This window comes from Gopherus flavomarginatus, chromosome 1 (assembly GCF_025201925.1).
Source record: "Gopherus flavomarginatus isolate rGopFla2 chromosome 1, rGopFla2.mat.asm, whole genome shotgun sequence".
NCBI classification, from domain to species: Eukaryota; Metazoa; Chordata; order Testudines; family Testudinidae; genus Gopherus; species Gopherus flavomarginatus.
The window spans coordinates 49573719-49592521 of record NC_066617.1 but is presented as its reverse complement, the minus strand read 5'-3'; the positions used below and the strand labels follow the sequence as shown (position 1 = coordinate 49592521).

The window sequence follows — 18803 nt, the reverse complement described above, 5'->3', positions numbered from 1 at the left end:
TTGATGATAAAAGCTCTCGCCCCCAAGGAGGCCAGGGTGTGTCAGAAGAGGTGTATTTACTTTCTAGGAGCGGATGTACATGGTCTATTCAGTAAACTGTGATACCTGATTTAGAAAGTAAAATTAGTATTTTCTCCAAAGCAGTTCTTCATTAACCTTCTAGCTTCAGGCTAGGTACTGTACTGTAAAAGGCTCTCAGAAGGGAGAAGGAGACAGGTGAAAAACAGTCACAATTACACAGTTATTTAGAATCAATGTAATAAAAGCCATGTCACTGAACTCTAACAGAGCAAAACAGCACAATATAATACTCAAAAGGTAGCAAACAGTTAGAGAAGAGCCTGAGTCAGAGATGTTCAGCTCCAGATCTGGATCTAGACCCATATTTCTCCAAAATGGTTCGATCTGAAGTTCTGGTCTGAAACCACCTGGCACGTAAGAATTCAGTAGTATTTTAGGAAAATCTGCTAGACAGTTTTTCACAAAGCTGTGATTTTGTACTAAATTGTGGCTGGCTTTTGCATGTGTACATAAGAGGGATAGGTGCCGGAAGCGTTCCTCTCCTTCACCCAGAGAGGCAGCCACAACTGTGCTCTCAGCACTCAGAGCGCAAGGCCTGATCCCTGGAAGTGGCTCAAACCACTTCAAAGGAGACAAAGCAAAGACCTTACCTCCTCTCCACACAAGCCAGCAAAGAGATCCCTCATAAGGTGTTGCACAGTGGCTGTGCTTCCTAGGACTTCAGTGTCTCTCATGCTGTCCCTAGGACAGTGAAATTATGCATCCCCCTCCCTACACAGGGCTGTGCTTTAAACATTCATTCAATCAAGAGACAGCCCTCCCAATAAAATTGTTGAGGAAGAATTTTGTTTTTAAAGATACTGTGACAAAGGTCCTCCTCTACCTTGGTGGGTCCTGTGCTTATTGGCAGATTTGCTCACCTCAGTGATCTCCCCCACAGTCTGGATCAGCTCCTCCTCTGTCTGAGTTGGGAGTTTTGGGAGGAACCCAGGCCCACCCTCTACTCTGGGTTCCAGCCCAGGGCCCTATGGATTTGCAGCTGTCTATAGTGCCTCTTGTAACAGCTGTGTGACAGCTACACCTCCCTGGGCTACTTCCCCATGGCCTCCTCCAAACACCTTCTTTATCCTCACCACAGGACCTTCCTCCTGGTGTCTGATAACACTTGTACTCCATAGTCCTCCAGCAGCACAGCCTCTCACTCTCAGCTTCTTGCTTCCAGCTCCTCACATGGCACTTCACTTCACTTCCCTTCCCTCCCCTCCCCTCCCCTCCCCTCCCCCCAGCCATGGGGGAGAGCAGGGGGAGCTCCTTTTAAAACCCAGGTGCCCTGATTAGCCTGCCTTGATTGGCTGCAGGTGTTCTAATCAGCCTGTCTGCCTTAATTGGTTCTAGGAAGTTCCTGACTACTCTAGTACAGACCCTGCTCTGTCTCTTAGGGAACAGAAAACTACTCACCTAGTGACCAGTATATTTGCCGCCCGCCCACCCCCGCTGGATGCCAATAGGACCAGTATATTTGCCCTCTACCAGACTCCTGCACCCCACTGGCCTGGGTCCATCACAATACATATAGTTTGTTTATTTTCCCCCTTATTTAAGACTGATGTCTATTAAATAACAATTAAGGATTAAGCTCAAAGAAATATCATATTTGGTATAACAGAATTAAACCACCCAAACTAGGCAATGCACCCTTTGGGGAATCTGCAAAGGAATAACCAAGGGATACAAAGTGGGTGAGGTAATCTCTTTTATTGAGCCAACTAATTACCTCACCCACCTTGTCTCTCTAATATCCTGGAACCAACATGGCTACAACAACACTGCATACAGGGGAGGGGAAGCAGACAGAGTTCTCAGTTGTTCTCCAGAATCTGAGCTTTCCTTAAAAGAAGCCTCTAGCTGGTGTAGTTGTGAAGAAAAACACATTCAAAATATGAAGCAGTGTAACCAAACGCAGTGATGTCTGCCTGGGTTTGCAGAGCCTGAAACAATAGCTCTGACATGTGAACTGCCTCATTCATTTTAGTGGGTGCTAATTCAGATGCCAATGATGATTAGTTAACAATTAGGTAACAATGTTGAAATGTTAGGTATACCAATGCTCAGAACACACAAGGCAGAAGCAGGATCATATTATGAAGACATAGACCAGCATTTCTCAAACACTGGGCATACTCCAGTACGTGTGAGGTAAAAGATGCATATATTAAGACATGGAGGCCTTTAGAACACTTGGCAGAGTTGCAAGTAGGCAGAGGGCGTGGTTAATTCCATTTTCCTGAAGAGGGCATGCCTCATCTTTCAAAAGTTTGGGAAATGCTGAACTAAAGTATAAACCATTCAGATTTCCATAAAAACTATCAGACTGATTAAATACCTTCCTAAACTCTGTGTACAGCCATGTTTATAAACTGCCAAAGGAACTCTGGTCAATACCTGGAATGTCATATGATTGACTTTATCAATCTACTGTGTGATCAGCTTGCCAATAGGCATTAGTCTTCAGCTGTATAATTATATTTTTAAAATAAAAAAAGTCACAAAGACAGTATAGGCAACATCCAATATATAGCACTGAGCTGAACACTACCATTAATGCAGGAAGTAAGTTATAAACTCGCCAACCACTGAAAATGTCAAGAATAGTATGATTACTATGCAGTCACTACATCAAAATGTACAGTAAGTGAATTCAATCATAATAGAAGGTCTTTCAGTAAAATTACCTATACTATTGGCAGAGTGTACTATTAATGGTTTTAGTGGCTATATGTTTTTCATATTATGTTTGTTCAAGATAACTGTTTAGAAACAAATGTTAAAAGATTTTTAAGTGCTTTAAATGGAAGTAAAATCCATTTTTCAGGGTTTTCTTGATTATTTCTTTGTCCTACTTATTTATAGTGTCATGTTTTACAATCACACAATAAATAAACGCTTTCCAAAAATTACAACAAAAAATTAATGAAATAGCAAAAATAGCTATGCAAAATAAATGTATGCTAAATCCCATAAATACTAAATTAAAAAAAGCTCATGCTCACATTAAAAAAATGCTGTTTTTATATTAATCACTCTAGCTTAATTAAAAAAAATTTACAAGCTATTAAAAATGCTGCTGTTGTTTTCCATGCTGAATCTCTTAATCACACCTTTAGTTTTAAAAACCTCTTCCCAAACCTTGAGTCATGGTTTACTAGCCTCTTTCGTACAATTGTCAAATAAATTATTTTCCTTCTTTTCCTTTTATATATTATTTAAATAATATTACAATGTGCAAAATGTTTATATAATGCTATAACCAAAAGCTCTGCTATCCATAAAAAAACCCAATATCTATCTCTCCAGCTTAATCACAAATTGCATAACGGGCCTGACAGTTTGGGCTTGCCAGGCCCGAAAAGGGGACTGTAAAAGTTACTGGTAACCCTCCTAACAGCTTACAAGCAGCCAGTAAAAAAAAAGCAAAAGCCTCACAAACACAATACCCTAAATTTTTAAACTATCTTTTCTGCTTCTGCCTTAAAGCAAAAAAAAACTTGCTTCAAACCAGTTTGTCCTAACCAAATAACAAAACTATAGTGTTTAACACCTATCAATCAAGTGTTAACACGCAAGGGTCTTTGTCTAAAAGTGTATAAAAGGCTTGTAAAATTTGTATAAAACAAAGTCTTTTGTACCAAGGTACAGGGCTCTCCTTTCTTCTGCAAAATAAAACATCTTTTCCTTATCCCTGTCAAGCTGTTATTAGCTCTCAACTAAGCAGACCCAATATTTCGGTAACAAGACAAAGACCTGCTCCTGCTCCCATTGACGTCAATGGCAAAACTCTTGTTCACTTTAGTGGGGGCAGGGTTGGGCCCCAGTTCAGGATCATTACAGTCTAAAATTCTGACCCTGCAAATACTTAGGCACTGCTGAACATCAAACGTGTGAGTAGTCCTACTGATGTTAAGTTGTTCTTTTCAGGATTGGGACCTAAGATTATCATATAGGACCTTGCAGTCCATTTACTATAAAGTACTTTACAAAACTGAGCTCTATGGTCCCATAATTCTGTAAGCCTTCTGCACTGGGCCACCCAGAGGATTCAGGGGGCCTGGGGTCTTCGGCAGCAGGGGCCCCCGCCACTGAATTGCCGCCAAAGACCCGCCACTTCGGCGGCAGGTCCTGGGGTGGAAGGACCCCCCGCTGCAGGTCTTCAGGTCACTTTGGCAGTGGATCTCGGAGTGGAAGGATCCCCCGCCACTGAACTACTGCTGAAGACCCAAAGCGGAAGAAGCTCCGAGGGCCTGGGCCCCGTGAGAGTTTTCTGGGGCCCCCGGAGCAATTGAAGGACCCTGCTGCAGGGGCTCTGAAAAACTCTCATGGGGGCCTGGGACAAATTGCCTCACTTGCCCCCCACCCCTCGAGCGGCCCTGCTTCTACAGAGAAAGAGCTTGATATCAGTGGACTTTGGAACAGGTCCATAATTCCTGTTAAACGGAGCAAGCATCCTACACACACAGTGCTTGCAAGAGCAGGGCTTAAACAGGTCTTTAAAAGACCCAGACTAAAAGACACGGTAAAGGTGGTTGTGCAGTTTCTTTTGTTTATATGGAATTCCATGAAAAATTACTTTACTGTGCAAAATACCCTGCTACAAGGAAAGGCCTTATTAAAAGGTGAATTATAAACCTGTTTAATTCTGAACACTGATTCCCTGTAAATAAGCAGTCTAGAGTCTTATGTCTATTAGTTACAGATCTTATGAGATTCAGTTTTAAAAGCATGCTTTTTAAATTAAACTTAATTTGAACTGGTAGACAGTAGTGAAAGCTAATTTCATTTCCATTTCCTCTGTTTAGAGCAGTGTACAAAGATGCTGATTTGTATCTCCTGGATTCTCCTTTTGGCTATTTAGATATTTTAACAGAAAAAGAAATATTTGAAAGGTACTGTATTTTTTCCAAGGTTTGTTTCTGGGAGTTCTGTCAAGCAGCACAATGCAAAGCACAAATCCAAGAAAGAAAACACTCCCTCCTCTATTTATCACATAATTTGTATTAATATGCCCAAAATATAGAAGTGGTCAAAATGATACGTATTTTTTAGGAATGATTTTGAATGCTGTATCCAAAGCTACGTGACAATACATCACCTTTTGGTTAGCAGGCATCGTATACTCATTAAACGTGCCCATACAGTAATTGGACATATTGTAACTCCTATAGTTTATTCATCCCCAGATAGAGTTATATATTCTGTCTCTCAGATTACACATACAATATTATAGTGAATGTGTGCATGCATGACAAGTGCTTGTGGCATATTAACTTTAATAGTTTAAAATAGTCATCAACTGTTTCATGGGTGTTGGTGTTCATAGACAACAGTATTTTGTTCTTTTTTGTATAAACCCCAACAGGCTGGTCACACAAAAGAACCCACTGACCAGCTGGACAGGCGAGATTGACAGCAGACTGGGCAAGCACACATGTACCTAAAGGACCCCCCCATAGGTCAATTATACAATAATTCCCTGCTCTCCATGAAGTTTCCCAGTCACATCTGTGTGGTGTATGAAAGTTTTGCATGGCTCTGAGTGGGGAACTTACAAGCAGCTCAGCTGTGCCACCATTACATTAAGCCTAACTAGAGGCCAGTGTCCATTCTTCTGCTTACCCCCCTGGCACGCCATATAAACACTAATTGTGTGTTCCACCCACTTCTCTGCCATAAAGAAGCAAATGGAGTAAGAGTGGAAGTGATGAAAGTTATATGAAAGCATGGAGAAGAAATATTGAATGAATGCCCTGGTTTTAAAATGCATATAATTCTTTTGCTTTTTTTTGTAGCTGTGTTTGCAAGTTGATGGCAAATAAAACTAGAATCCTGGTGACTTCAAAACTGGAACATTTAAGGACAGCAGACAAAATGTTAATTTTACATGAAGGGACCAGCTATTTCTATGGAACATTTTCTGAACTTCAGGCTCAGCGGCCTGACTTCAGCTCAAAGCTGATGGGATTTGATTCTTTTGATCAGTTTAGTCCAGAGAGAAGAAACTCAATTCTGAATGAAGCTCTTCGACGGTTTTCCATTGATGGAGATGGAGTAGGTTCCCGAAATGAATCCAAGAAGCAATCTTTTAAACAAACTACCGATTTCAATGAAAAAAGAAAGAACTCTATCATTATTAATCCACTTAATGCTAGCAGAAAGTTTTCGATAATACAGAAAGCCCCAGCACAGGCCAATGGGATAGAAGAAGGTTATAGTGAGCCACCAGAAAGGAGGTTGTCTCTGGTGCCCGATTCTGAACAGGGTGAGGCCATTCTGCCTCGGAGCAATTTACTAACCACAGGGCCCATGTTCCATGGACAGAGGAGGCAGTCTGTGCTGAACTTGATGACCCGCACCTCAATTAACCAGGGACAAAGCTTTTACAAAAAGGGGAGTACATCTGTACGTAAAATGTCGATGATCCCCCAGTCTAACCTTTCTTCTGAGAGAGACATCTATGCTAGGCGCTTGTCTAAAGACAGTGTCTTGGAAATAAGTGATGAGATTAATGAAGAAGATTTGAAGGTATGTGCTGATTTGTACTGCCCTTCTTTTTAGATGGAATATTTTGCTGATAGCTTTGAGCACTAGTCTTTCTATGTTTTCCACCTTCCTTGTAATGCATTATGTGGTACTGCTCTGTAGAGTGTCCTTTATTTTTTTATCTCAAATACCAGTTTGAAATTTAGTTAAAGAATTTATATATAATCTGAAAGAATTACTCTAGGAGGACTCTTTTGTTGCAATATCACTGCATCAGACCCTCAAGAATAGCTCCTGTCTACTTTTCAGATTTTATAACAAGTCATGTACAATTTTTGAAAACCATCTATTCCCTTACAGTTACCACCTTGTAAGAGTAATTATGTGGAAATCAAATTTGAAACTAAAGTTTGTGTGGTTTTTAAACTAAGAATCAAGAATAGACATTTGAAATGTTAACTCATGGAATAAATTAAACCAATTGGAATAGTTACCCACATTGAACGTAGCTATTCAAAATGGCAGCTGATCAGGCTACAAGTTGATAGTATTTGATTTATAAAAAAACACTGAACAACTTTCACATAGTGATGCAGACAGTGGAGAGATGATTATGCTGAATTAGTTACAGTATAATGGAGTTTCTGGTAATAACTTTGTAGTTAAAACACAGATGAGATTTGCACTTAAAACAGATCTAAAATCTCTCAATTTCACTTTTTAATTAATTCATTTCATTTCCAAGTTTGGCAAAGTTGCTCTTTGGAGGACAACTGATGTTTTCTAGGTCACTTTCTGAATGAAAATTTTGTACTTTTATTATTATTGTTGTTACCATAGTGCCTAGGAGCCCTACTCATGGACCAGGACCCTATCATGCTATGTGCTGTATACAATGAAGAAATGCTTAAAGCTCGTTATTATTTAAAAATTAGCATTTCTCACTTTTTCTTTTTCCTGAGTGATCTTAGTAGAACAGACGTTCCTCAAAGTTTCTGTATTGTTGAATTTCTTTGGAAGCTCATGTGTAGGTAATGTTTGAAGAAATTAAGACATAATTAAGCTACTTTTTAGCAATGGTGTGTTGATCTGAGGATTGTTATTACCAGGCTATGTCAACAGCTCAAGTGATTTTTAAGTGGTGTCTTTATGCAAGAGGTAACTGAACAATTATCTTGCACTGTGTGAATAACTGATTTTTGGTTTGGTGACCGAACAAAAAAAAAATTAAATTGTTTCAGGTCAAACAAAATGTTTTGTTTCTTTTGATTTTTTTTTACCTTTTAAAAAAATCAATATGGATATAATATTCTAAATGGATTTCAAATGGGAAAGTCAAAATGAAAAATTTAGAATTTTCTTTATTTTTTCTTCATTTTCAGCTGAAACAATTCAGCAAATTCTATATGAATTTGTCAAATGTTTTGGTCAACCTGAATATTCATTTTTCAGTAAAAGGTTTCACCTGAAACATGTCACTCCTGCCTACAATTATCATCCTTCCTCTTCAGTCAAACTGAATGCTGCATTTCTGTCACTTAAAATGAATCTGTGCTGGAGGGATTATAGTCACATATCAATAGTTCTTATGGGTAGAGGTGGTCATTCTAATCATGTTCTTATTGATTATCCTGGCAGGAATGTTTTGTTGATGATGCAGAAAGCATGAATGCTGTTACTACCTGGAATACATATTACAGATACATTACAACCCACAAAAGCTTGACTTTTGTGCTAATTTTGTGTGTAATAATCTTTTTAATTGAGGTAAGACTAGTCTGCTTGTAATATCATGTTATGTTTGTTCAGATTGAGCATTTTTTATTTCAAATATAAAAGTATTTAAAGTCAACATTTTTGCATATGCATTTTTGTTGGCTGCTGACTTAATTACTGATGAGTGGTGTTAGGATATTACTTTTTTGGTTTACTATTGTTTATCAAAGACAATGAGTTAGTGCAAGGCTGTACAAGATCCATAACCCCAAGAGTAGATTCACACAAGGAATTTGGAACTCAAGTCCAACACACCCAAGATCCTCCAACTGCTGCTTAGCTGCAGCCTCTCTCTCTAGGTATCTAAATTTCCACCATTATAGTTCCCTAGGCACCTAAATTTCTACTAGTAAGCATGCATACAGATGCCTTAATCTAGGCACCCAAGTGCCTAGCTCATGCGTAAGCCCCAGATGGATCCTCATACTAGGTTTTCACCTGTCTATTGACCCTGTGGACCCAATCTGTTAGGCATGCTCAGAGCATTCCTAAAACCAAATAGGTGGAGGAGGAGATGTGGGTGTCTCCCTTATACCCTGCAGCTCAGTGGTTTCTGCACTTACCTGCAACTTGGGACACCCAGGTTCATCTGCCTGATGTGAAGCTGGGATTTGAACTTAGATCTCCCACCTCCCAGGAGAGTGTTCCAACCACTCAGTCTTTCTCTGAACCATTAAAAGTCAGAGCCCAGATTATTTTTGGTTTTACTTTTACTACACTTGCTAATTTACTAAGGCCCAGCTCCTCAAAGGTCTACAGACATGTAACTCTCATTGATTTCATTGGGAATTAGGCACCCAAATACTTTCGAGAATCTGGACCAAAGTCAATTTGCTTTATGCAAGGGTTTGCATCCTCAAAATTGAGAGAGAGGCCCCAGCCAGAGCATACACAGGGGCTTTGGACTGCAAGGTAGTTTGGCACTGAGTGGAGTATGCTGCTCAGTTAATTGTTAGAAACGTAAAGAACACCTATTAGATCAGTTTAAAAAAATAAAAACCTTTATCTAACTGGAAGACAAAACCTAGGACATACCAGTATCCACTCAGTAAAATCCATGTATTACTACAGGGGTCAAAGACCAGTGAACAGATTAACAAGGTGGAGGATACTTATTCAGTTATTGCACAGAATGTATTTAGTCCCCGGTGGATATGTGCAGCATGACAAAATTTCCAACTTGAGTGAGAGTTACACACTCAGCAACACAGTGTCTCTAATCGCTACCACATGTATAGAGATTTATGATGGGCACGACCCTTTAGCAGTAGAGACTTTACACTTCTAAACTGAAAGAGTAGTGTCAAGTAAAAAGCTGAAAATGGAGCTCTATGAGGCAGCTTTTAGCAATAGAAAAGACACTGCTAGAGCACACTACAGATCAGACGTGGGCAACCTGTGAGCCGCATGCAACCCATCAGGGAAATCTGCTGGTGGGCCATGACACAGTTTGTTTACATTGACCATCCGCAGGCAAAGCCGCCTGCAGCTCCCAGTGGCCGCAGTTCGCCATTCCTGCCAATGGGAGCTGCAGGAAGCAGTAGCCAGCGCGTCTCTGCAGCCCACGCCACTTCCTGTATCTCCCATTGGCCGGGAATGGTGAACCACGGCCACTGGGAGCTGCAGGTGGCTGTGCCTGCAGATGGTCAATGTAAACAAACTGTCTCACGGCCTGCCAGCGGATTACCCTGATGGGCTGCATGCAGCCCGCAGGCCGCAGGTTGCCCACCACTGCTATAGATGCTGCCTTAAAACTAGTAGAATGAGCTATTCTAGAGCTAGAGGTACCAGATTCATGACCCAACCAGGGCATTATTACAAGGAAAGAGTACAAGAACTTATCTTGTGGTCAAGTGTTGTACTTGTGCACATTTGCAAGAAGCTCATGGTCCTCAATGCCCAACTACAGTATCAAGATGCCGAAGTTGTTGAACTGGTAGAGCAGAGGAAGAAGTGGATACTCACAGAAACGGCATGTAAGGATTCTGTAAAACAGGCCCACCTCAGAACTGGCTTTCTGCATCCGTGAGATGAGAACGCTCGTCCTGTGCTGGGAGGCAGCCAAGATGGAGATGGGCTGTGAGACATAGGAAGATGGGAGGAGATTTTGATTACTAGATTAATGTGACAGCTCTTCAGTAATTTATCTAGCTGGTGCAAAGATGGCAGATCTCATGAGACATCTAAAACAAATTTCTAATAAGCATTGGGCTGCAATCTGTGGTAAGGCATGTCTTGATAGCAGTGATGTAGGGAGGTATGAGAGAGATGACCTAGGATCTACATTTAAATTACTAGGAATAAGGTTTAAGTATAAGATCTATCCAGTAGTTTTTTTCTGAAATGCTTCCAGTATCATCAGATTAACTCAACAGGAGGCTCTGCTGGGTCTCAGTGGATAGATAAGAATTTGGTATAAAAAGAAAGCTTTATATTTATTAGACATGGAGGGGTGTCATTGTGGGGCCAGGAGAGTCTGTATAAAAGAGATGAGTTCTATTTTAAAGTGGAACTTGATTGCTGGCACAGCAAATTAACTGTGTGTTGAAGCGTTATTTAAAACTAGCAGCTGAGGAATAGGAGACGTGCTGAGGAACACTCAGATCAGACAGAGAGATTGGTCAGAGAGAATGACAATACTACAGTAACTCTGATAGCAATGGATTGGACAGAAATTACAGCTGAACTGAACTGGAGGAAGAGGGATAGATTGAGCACAAGGGATATATTCCTGAAAAGTAACAGTGTTAGACAAAGGATTAAAAAAAAATGAGTAATGTGTTGAATTCTTTACTGTCACTTTAAGTCTTGACACATATTTCATATCTACTGGGAAGCAGTCTTGTTGTTTCAGTTGTTAACAAAATGTAATAATATTAAAACAAAAGAAACTTCCAAACATAGGGTAAGTGTGCCTTGTCACTAAGAATGCATTTTAGCAAATTGCTGTTAATCCCACAGTGTCAACAAATTTAAAATGTGCTTTGGTACTTGAATGCTTATAAAGTGTATGTATAAATGTAGTTCTCCTTGGGAGGTACACTGAAGGGTTTCCCGTGGAAGGAGGGACAGAAGTGGCAAGGTGTTTGCTACAAGGAAGTTCGAATTTCATCCATTTATAATGTTCTGTGTATAAATACTGGTGCAATAGACAATTACCATAGTTATGGAAAGAAGAAAAGGGAATAAAATAACATAATGTAACAGAAAAAAATAATCATATGTTCACTGATTGCAGGTGGCTGCTTCTTTGTTTGGGTTGTGGCTTCTCAGAGAGTAAGTATTGACTGCATTTTATTATGGGCTTGGGGAGTCTCTTTCTACCGCTGCTTTTTGTTAAAAAAAAAAAAAGCCTCTTGATATCTGTTTATGAAGATCCTTAAGACTAGTCAAAAACATATAAGAACAGAAGAACAACCATACTGGGTCAGACCATAGGTCCATCTAGCCCAGTATCCTGTCTTCCAATAGTGGCCAATGCAAGGTGCCCCAGAGGGAATGAACAGAACATGTAATCATCAAGTGATACATCCCCTGTTGCTTATTACCAGCCTCTAGCAAACAGAGTCTAGGGACATCACCCCCACTACTAGCCATTGATGAACCTATCCTCCATGAATTTATCTAGTTCTTTTTTGAACACTGTTATAGTTTTGGCCTTCACAGCATCATCTGGCAAAGAGTTCCACAGGTTGACTGTGTGTTGTGTGAAGAAATACTTCATTTTGTTTGTTTTAAACCTGCTGCCTATCAATTTCATTTGGTGATAACTAGTTCATGTTACGAGGAGGAGTTAATAACACTTCCTTATTTATTTTCTCCACACCAGTCATGATTTTATAGACCTCTATTATAGCCCCTCCTTAGTCGTCTCTTTTCCAAGCTGAAAAGTCCCAATCTCATTAATCGCTCCTCATATGGCAGCCGTTCCATAGCCCTAATAATGATTTCCCTTTTCTGAACCTTTGCCAATTCTAATGTATCTTTTTTGAGATGGGGTGACCACATCTGTTTGCAGTATTCAAGATGTGGGCATACCATGGATTTATATAGAGGCAATATGATATTTTCTGTCTTATTATTGATCCCTTTCCTAATAATTCCCAACATTCTGTTTAAAAAGGTTACTCTTATACTAATTCACTGAAGTGCTTTTGGCCTTACCTTATGTGGTTATGATACAGATGAAGCATTTTGTTTGTTTAATAATTTAGTTTGGCTCAATTCTCAATTAAAAGATTTTTTTTTAGAAAAGGATGAATTTACTACTAATTGAATAGGTTAGTTTTTATTAAATAACTCCTAATAAGGTGCATGAAACAGATTTTAGAAGATACTGTAGCTTTTGATAAGCTCTCATGTATCTGAGAAGTGATAAATAAGCCATTTAGCATATTGGTAGCTGAACACAGGGATGAGAATTTAGGCTTAATAGCCTATGGAGTGACAAATTAGTTGTGTTTTGTACATGCAGGTTGATGTCCAAGAAAGAAAAATCACCCATATTCATGTAATAGTGATAGTAAAAGGAACTAAGATGCTTTTGAACTTACTGTATTTTTTTTAATTGCATTTCATAGAACTGCTGCAAATGCGGCAAATATAACACAGCCAAAAAATGCCAGCTTTGATGTGTCCAACAGCGCTACAGTGATTGTCACCGACACTAGCAGCTACTATGTATTTTATATTTACGTGGGAGTGGCAGATACCCTGCTTGCCTTGGGACTCTTCAGAGGTTTACCCCTGGTGCATACTCTTATAACAGTTTCTAAAAATCTTCATCAGAAGATGTTGCATGCAGTTCTTCAGGCACCTATGTCAGTCGTCAACTCTTTGAAAGCAGGTAGTCAAGTTAGAAACTGACTAACTTAATGATTTATGCGTTTGATTTTAATTAAAGAGTGCTTTATTCTGTTTAGAGGGCACCATTGTTTTCTCTACCATCTCAGTTCAATTTTAAATGTTGCTACACCAAAAGTAATGTATGAATCTTGTAGAAAATCTTGACTGCATTTTAAGTACCACACATTTTAGATGTCTGCTTTGGTTTTGAAATATCTGCTTCAGGTTTTATAACAGTGTAAAAAAGACATAAAAACAGGCAAGAGCTGAGTTCACTTTGGATAAAACTATTGTATAAGATATACAGTCAGCTCTACAGTAAGTCACTGAAGGTCAGATTCAGATACCCTTACTCACACTGAGTAATGCCTTACTTGAGGTAGTCCCACTGAAGTGGATGGAATAAGGTGCTGCTCAGCATGAGTAAGGGTATCGAAATCTGCCCCTAAAGTTGTTGGAGATTTTGTTACATAACTAATACAGTAAGTGCCACTGTCATCTGTGTATGAAATTCATGTTCTATCCTCATTTACTAAACTATACTTCAGAGTAGATAGCAGGCGACACTAGTAAATAGAAATGCAACAAAATGAGTCTCCATTTCATATAACTCCTTCTTATTACTAATTCTCTTCTTACTTTTTGATATCATTATGCACATTAAGTCTGCTTGGAAGTCAGGAAGCTGATATTTTGAAATCAAATACCATGCTAATGCACAGACTATCCATATCTATTGCAAAATCTATTGCATGAGTGGTACAGCCTGTCTGCCTTTGTTTCTCTTCCCCCATCCCATCTAAGCATGCATCTTCTATTACAGTAACCTATTCTGAATTTTCCTGGGACTTCACTAACTAAAATAAAAGCTGTCGGGCTAAATTCAGTCCTGGTGTAAGCAGATGTAACTCCATTTACAAAAATGGAATAGCACTTACACTAAGGCTGAGTTTAGCGTAAAAGCTTTAAAAACATCATCTCAGTTAACATGTTCCATATGCAGAAAAGCTATCGCTTTAGTTAAAGCTGACATCTGTAGAACGTATTTGTTTAACAATGAGCCCTTTACCTGTTGCTTTATTTCTGTTTTTTCTATCTGTAGGTGGAATACTTAACAGATTCTCTAAAGATACAGCCATACTGGATGACCTACTGCCACTTACAATATTTGACTTCATTCAGGTTTGTAAAATCAGAATTCTAGATATATTTGTTTATTTAGTCTTCCCCTGCAGTCACACAGCATGGATAATGTATCATATTAAATAAAAAGAACTAAGCAAAAAATTAGAATTCAACATACATTTAGCTTGTTAGATTTTTTCCCCTTCTATTTAGCTGTAGGCCAGGGGTCAATAACCTTTCAGAAGTGGTGTGCCAAGTCTTCATTTATTCACTCTAATTTAAGATTTCACGTGCCAGTAATACATTTTAACATTTTTAAAAGGTCTCTTTCTATAAACTGTAATATATAACTAAACTATTGTTGTATATAAAGTAAATAAGGTTTTTAAAATGTTTAAGAAGCTTCATTTAAAATTAAATTAAAACGCAGAGCCCCCTGGACCGGTGGCCAAGACCCGGGCAGTGCGAGTGCCGCTGAAAATCAGCTCGTGTGCTGCCTTCGGCACGCGTGCCATAGGTTGCCTACCCCTGCTGTAGGCCATGATCTTAGCAGGACTCAGGAAACAATTGAACATTTAGATGGATAAATATCTCCAGAGTTACGGTAGTAAATACTTTTTTAAAAGAGTTTTGGAAAGGATATAAATTCCTCATGCTTCAGGGCAGAAGCCATCTGCTAATTACTGTGAGTTTGGTGGAAACACTGCCTGTGGCAAGGTTGTTCCATAACTGCATACTACAAGGCTACTTCCTCTGAAGCAACTGGTACTAGGAACTGTCAGAGACAGGATACTGGACCAGATAGACCATTGGGCAGATCCAGTATGGCAAGTCTTATGTTCAGTAAGAATATATGAAACTTCTTGAATTATAGTATTTTGGCAAGTCAAGAAGTAACACTATTAAAAACTATATTGAAATGAGAGAAATATGCAGCCAGCTTTTGATGTAGCCCAGGAGCTGTGTATTACAACTTAGGAGACTTGACTTTAGAAGCAATCTAAGGGTCCATGCTCAGGCCATTGAAGCTGTGATGTATAATGGCGAGGCTTTGATTTTGATAAGGAGACTAATTTACTGTCTTAAATGTTCTGGTTAATTTAATTCATATACCTCATAGAGCTGGTTGGGAAATTTCCGTTGGAATGCTTTTCCCATGGAAAATGCCCTTTTCACAAAAATCAACAGTTTTCCATGGGAAAGTTTCAATTATGAAAAAAAAATCAATATTCTGCAGGCAGAAAATGAAATCGACAAGAGCTTTTCCAGGCAGTCAGCCAGCAAGCAGAAAAATTTCAATTCTCCTGAAATGGAATTTTTTAGAATTTCTGTCTCATAAAAATGTGGTTTTTACTTTTCATCCCATATTGAGATACAAACTTTCTTGAAACCTTGAAGTTTTCCATGGGACTGAAATTCCATTTTCTGAGTTTAAATTATAGGTTAAAGAGAGGTTAAATTACAGTCTGTGAAGGGGAAACCCTGCTTATATTCTAGACAAGAAATACCTATTTAGAAGGAAAAAGAAGCACCTACACAGAGCACTCAAAGAAAGTTCTCATAACTAAAGAGTCAGTTATGAAATGTAACTTATATCTCCTGCTGAAGCAGTCAGTCCAAGATCCCATTTCAAACCAGATAAGCAGTATTTAGGATTTCAAATAGCCAGCCTCTTTACATGTGTATAACATAGTAGGGATTAGGCTTTAGTATAATGTTATTCATTACAATGACTTCACAAAACAACTTGAAAGCATGTACATTTTTAAAATTATACTTCTAGATCTGCACTATTAAGAATTTAACCTGTTATGAAAATACAAGGGCACTTATTAAGCTGTGTGTGATATGGCTCGCTGTGGAAGTTCCACTTAGATATACAACTCTATTTTATACATTAGGATGTTTCAGGCAGGAAGCACCCATGATCAGACTAAGAGGGTGCTCCTCCCTCAGAGGCCACAAATGAGATTTCCTGAGCAAAGTCATGATTTCACACTGTTCTTGGACATGGCTTTTCTCATTGTATGCCTAAAAGTCCCCTTTTAGTTTTCGATTAACAATTTGCTTAAAAGGTAATAATTGGAGATATACCAATCTCCTAGAACTGCAAGGGACCTTGAAAGGTCATTGAGTCCAGCCCCCTGCCTTCACTAGTAAGACCAATTTTTGCCCCAGATCCCTAAGTGGCCCTCTCAAGGATTGAACTCACAACCCTGGGTTTAGCAGGCCAATGCTCAAACCACTGAGATATCCCTCTCTCCTGTTGCTTCACCAACTATGATCCATGAAGCCATTTCCTCTGGGAACTGTGGCCCAGATCCTGAAAAGTAACTCCCAGTGGGAGTTAGGCAGCTAAATAGCTTTGAGGTTCTAGGCTTATTTGTCTTTTCTACTTCTATTGCTCATGCAGGCAAGATCAGATACAAAAATGGGACAGCAACAGTTAGGACAGTGTAGCAGATTTGTAACCTCTGCAGAATTCAAGAGAATGATAGGAATCTGTGTTAAAGCAGGCTCATCACGGGACTGTATGATTCCATGTCTTTGATTTGGGAGCTATATAATTTGACTGAATTTCAGATGAATGGTTCATTCTCCTCTTACAGTTACAATGGTTGTTACATTCTGCAATATGAAATAATGAGCAAACACAAACCCACTCTTGCATTACCACAAACTAGTGTAACACAGCCTGCAAAATTATATAACCCATGGTGCATCAGCCCAAAGATCCAGCTCTTAAAACACATGTAAAATACAGTGAAGTATCTCATTGTTTACCATTGCAGCTGCTATAGTAGGTGTTTGTCCACAAACCTTAGTGCTCCTATTAAATTGCTTAGATTCCAGATGAGAATTTTTTTAAATTAATACTCAAAAAAAAAAGTGAAGGATAGAAAATTTTTCCTTAGAAAATTTTATGTTAATATAGTGTTTGTGAAAGACACCAGACTGAGATCATTGGAAACTGAAGTCCTCTTATAGTCACAGACACCAAGAGCAGCAACTGTGCAAGTTTCTTTCCAGTGTGAAAGTTAATTCAGTGTCCGTGGCCATTCAACCCTTGCCTTCTGCTGAGATTGCCATTTGTCAGGAGGTTTTATGGTGGTTTGAATATTTGTCTGCTAGAAAATGATTTGAGACTACTATTTCAAAACTCAACAGTTTTCAGTCACTTACTGATGGGGCCTGGATTCAACCAGTGATTTAGAGGTGAAAGTTATCACCTTTTTTTACAGAGCAGCTCTTGCAGTATCTAGAGGCCACTGATTTACTTGATTGAAGTAATGAAGTCGAATGGTACATACGCCTCAAGATTCATCACCAATCTCTAATCTGTAAAATGAAAATGTACTGCATCAATACTATTTTTTCTTTCATCCTACAGTTAATACTGATTGTGACTGGAGCCATAATAGTAGTCTCAATTTTACAGCCCTACATCTTCCTGGCATCAGTGCCTGTGATAGGAGCCTTTATTATGTTAAGGGCATATTTTCTCCACACTTCTCAGCAGCTGAAACAACTGGAATCTGAAGGTATGTGTGATGCTTCTCGGGGTACCCAGTGCCAGTTACCTTGTTGCCTCCAGAGCGAGAGAACTTGACTGTGACAGCAGCGCAATAGCTCCCCATCACAACCAGCCTGTCATCCCCACAAATATTCTCATCTGGGTTACACCAGCCTTGCCTTTGTTCTGTAGGTAGATAACAGATGTACCCTAGTTCCTGAGACCCTTCCAAGTATCCCTGTCACTGGCTACTCACAAAAATACCAAATGTGCTGTTCCCAAAGGAACAGAACACATTAGCTTGTTAGGCCTGCTCTACACTATGCGTTTAAACCGAATTTAGCAGCGTTAAACCAATTTAACCCTGCACCTGTCCACATAACGAAGCCCTTTATATCGATATAAAGGGCTCTTGAAACCGATTTCTGTACGCCTCCCCGAAGAGGGGAGTAGTGCTGAAATCGGTATTGCCTTGTCGGATTAGGGTTAGTGTGGCCGCAAATCGATGGTACTGGCCTCCGGGTGGTATCCCACAGTGCACCATTGTGACCGCTCTGGAAAGCAATCCAACTCAGATGCACTGGCCAGGTAGACAGGAAAAGCCCCGCAAACTTTTGAATTTAATTTTCTGTTTGCCCAGCGTGGAGCTCTGATCAGCCTGGGTGGAGATGCAGTGCCAAATCCAAAAAGAGCTCCAGCATGGACTGTACAGGAGATACTGGATCTGATTGCTGTATGGGGAGACAAATCTGTTCTATCAGAGCTCCGTTACAGAAGACGAAATGCCAAAGCATTTGAAAAAAATCTCCAGGCTATGATACAGAGTCCACAGCACAGTGCTATGTGACAAACGTAACGGAAAGCCAAAGAATCAAATGGACACTCATGGAGGGAGGGAGGGGATACTGAGGACTCCAGCTATCCCACAGTCCACACAGTCTCCGAAAAGCATTTGCATTCTTGGCTGAGCTCCCAATGCCTGAAGGGT

General features: G+C 39.5%; 1 protein-coding gene across 1 annotated transcript in view; it reads left to right on the top strand.

Moving 5' to 3' along the window:
- The window catches only part of CFTR (CF transmembrane conductance regulator), a 142405-nt gene that overhangs the window by 64397 nt on the left and 59205 nt on the right, over positions 1-18803 (top strand). Inside the window, exons 13-19 of the mRNA XM_050936035.1 lie at positions 4875-4961; positions 5865-6597; positions 8194-8322; positions 11570-11607; positions 12912-13177; positions 14279-14358; positions 17693-17843. Coding sequence (XP_050791992.1) covers positions 4875-4961; positions 5865-6597; positions 8194-8322; positions 11570-11607; positions 12912-13177; positions 14279-14358; positions 17693-17843 — 1484 coding nt within the window. The remainder of the gene's footprint in view (positions 1-4874; positions 4962-5864; positions 6598-8193; positions 8323-11569; positions 11608-12911; positions 13178-14278; positions 14359-17692; positions 17844-18803) is intronic.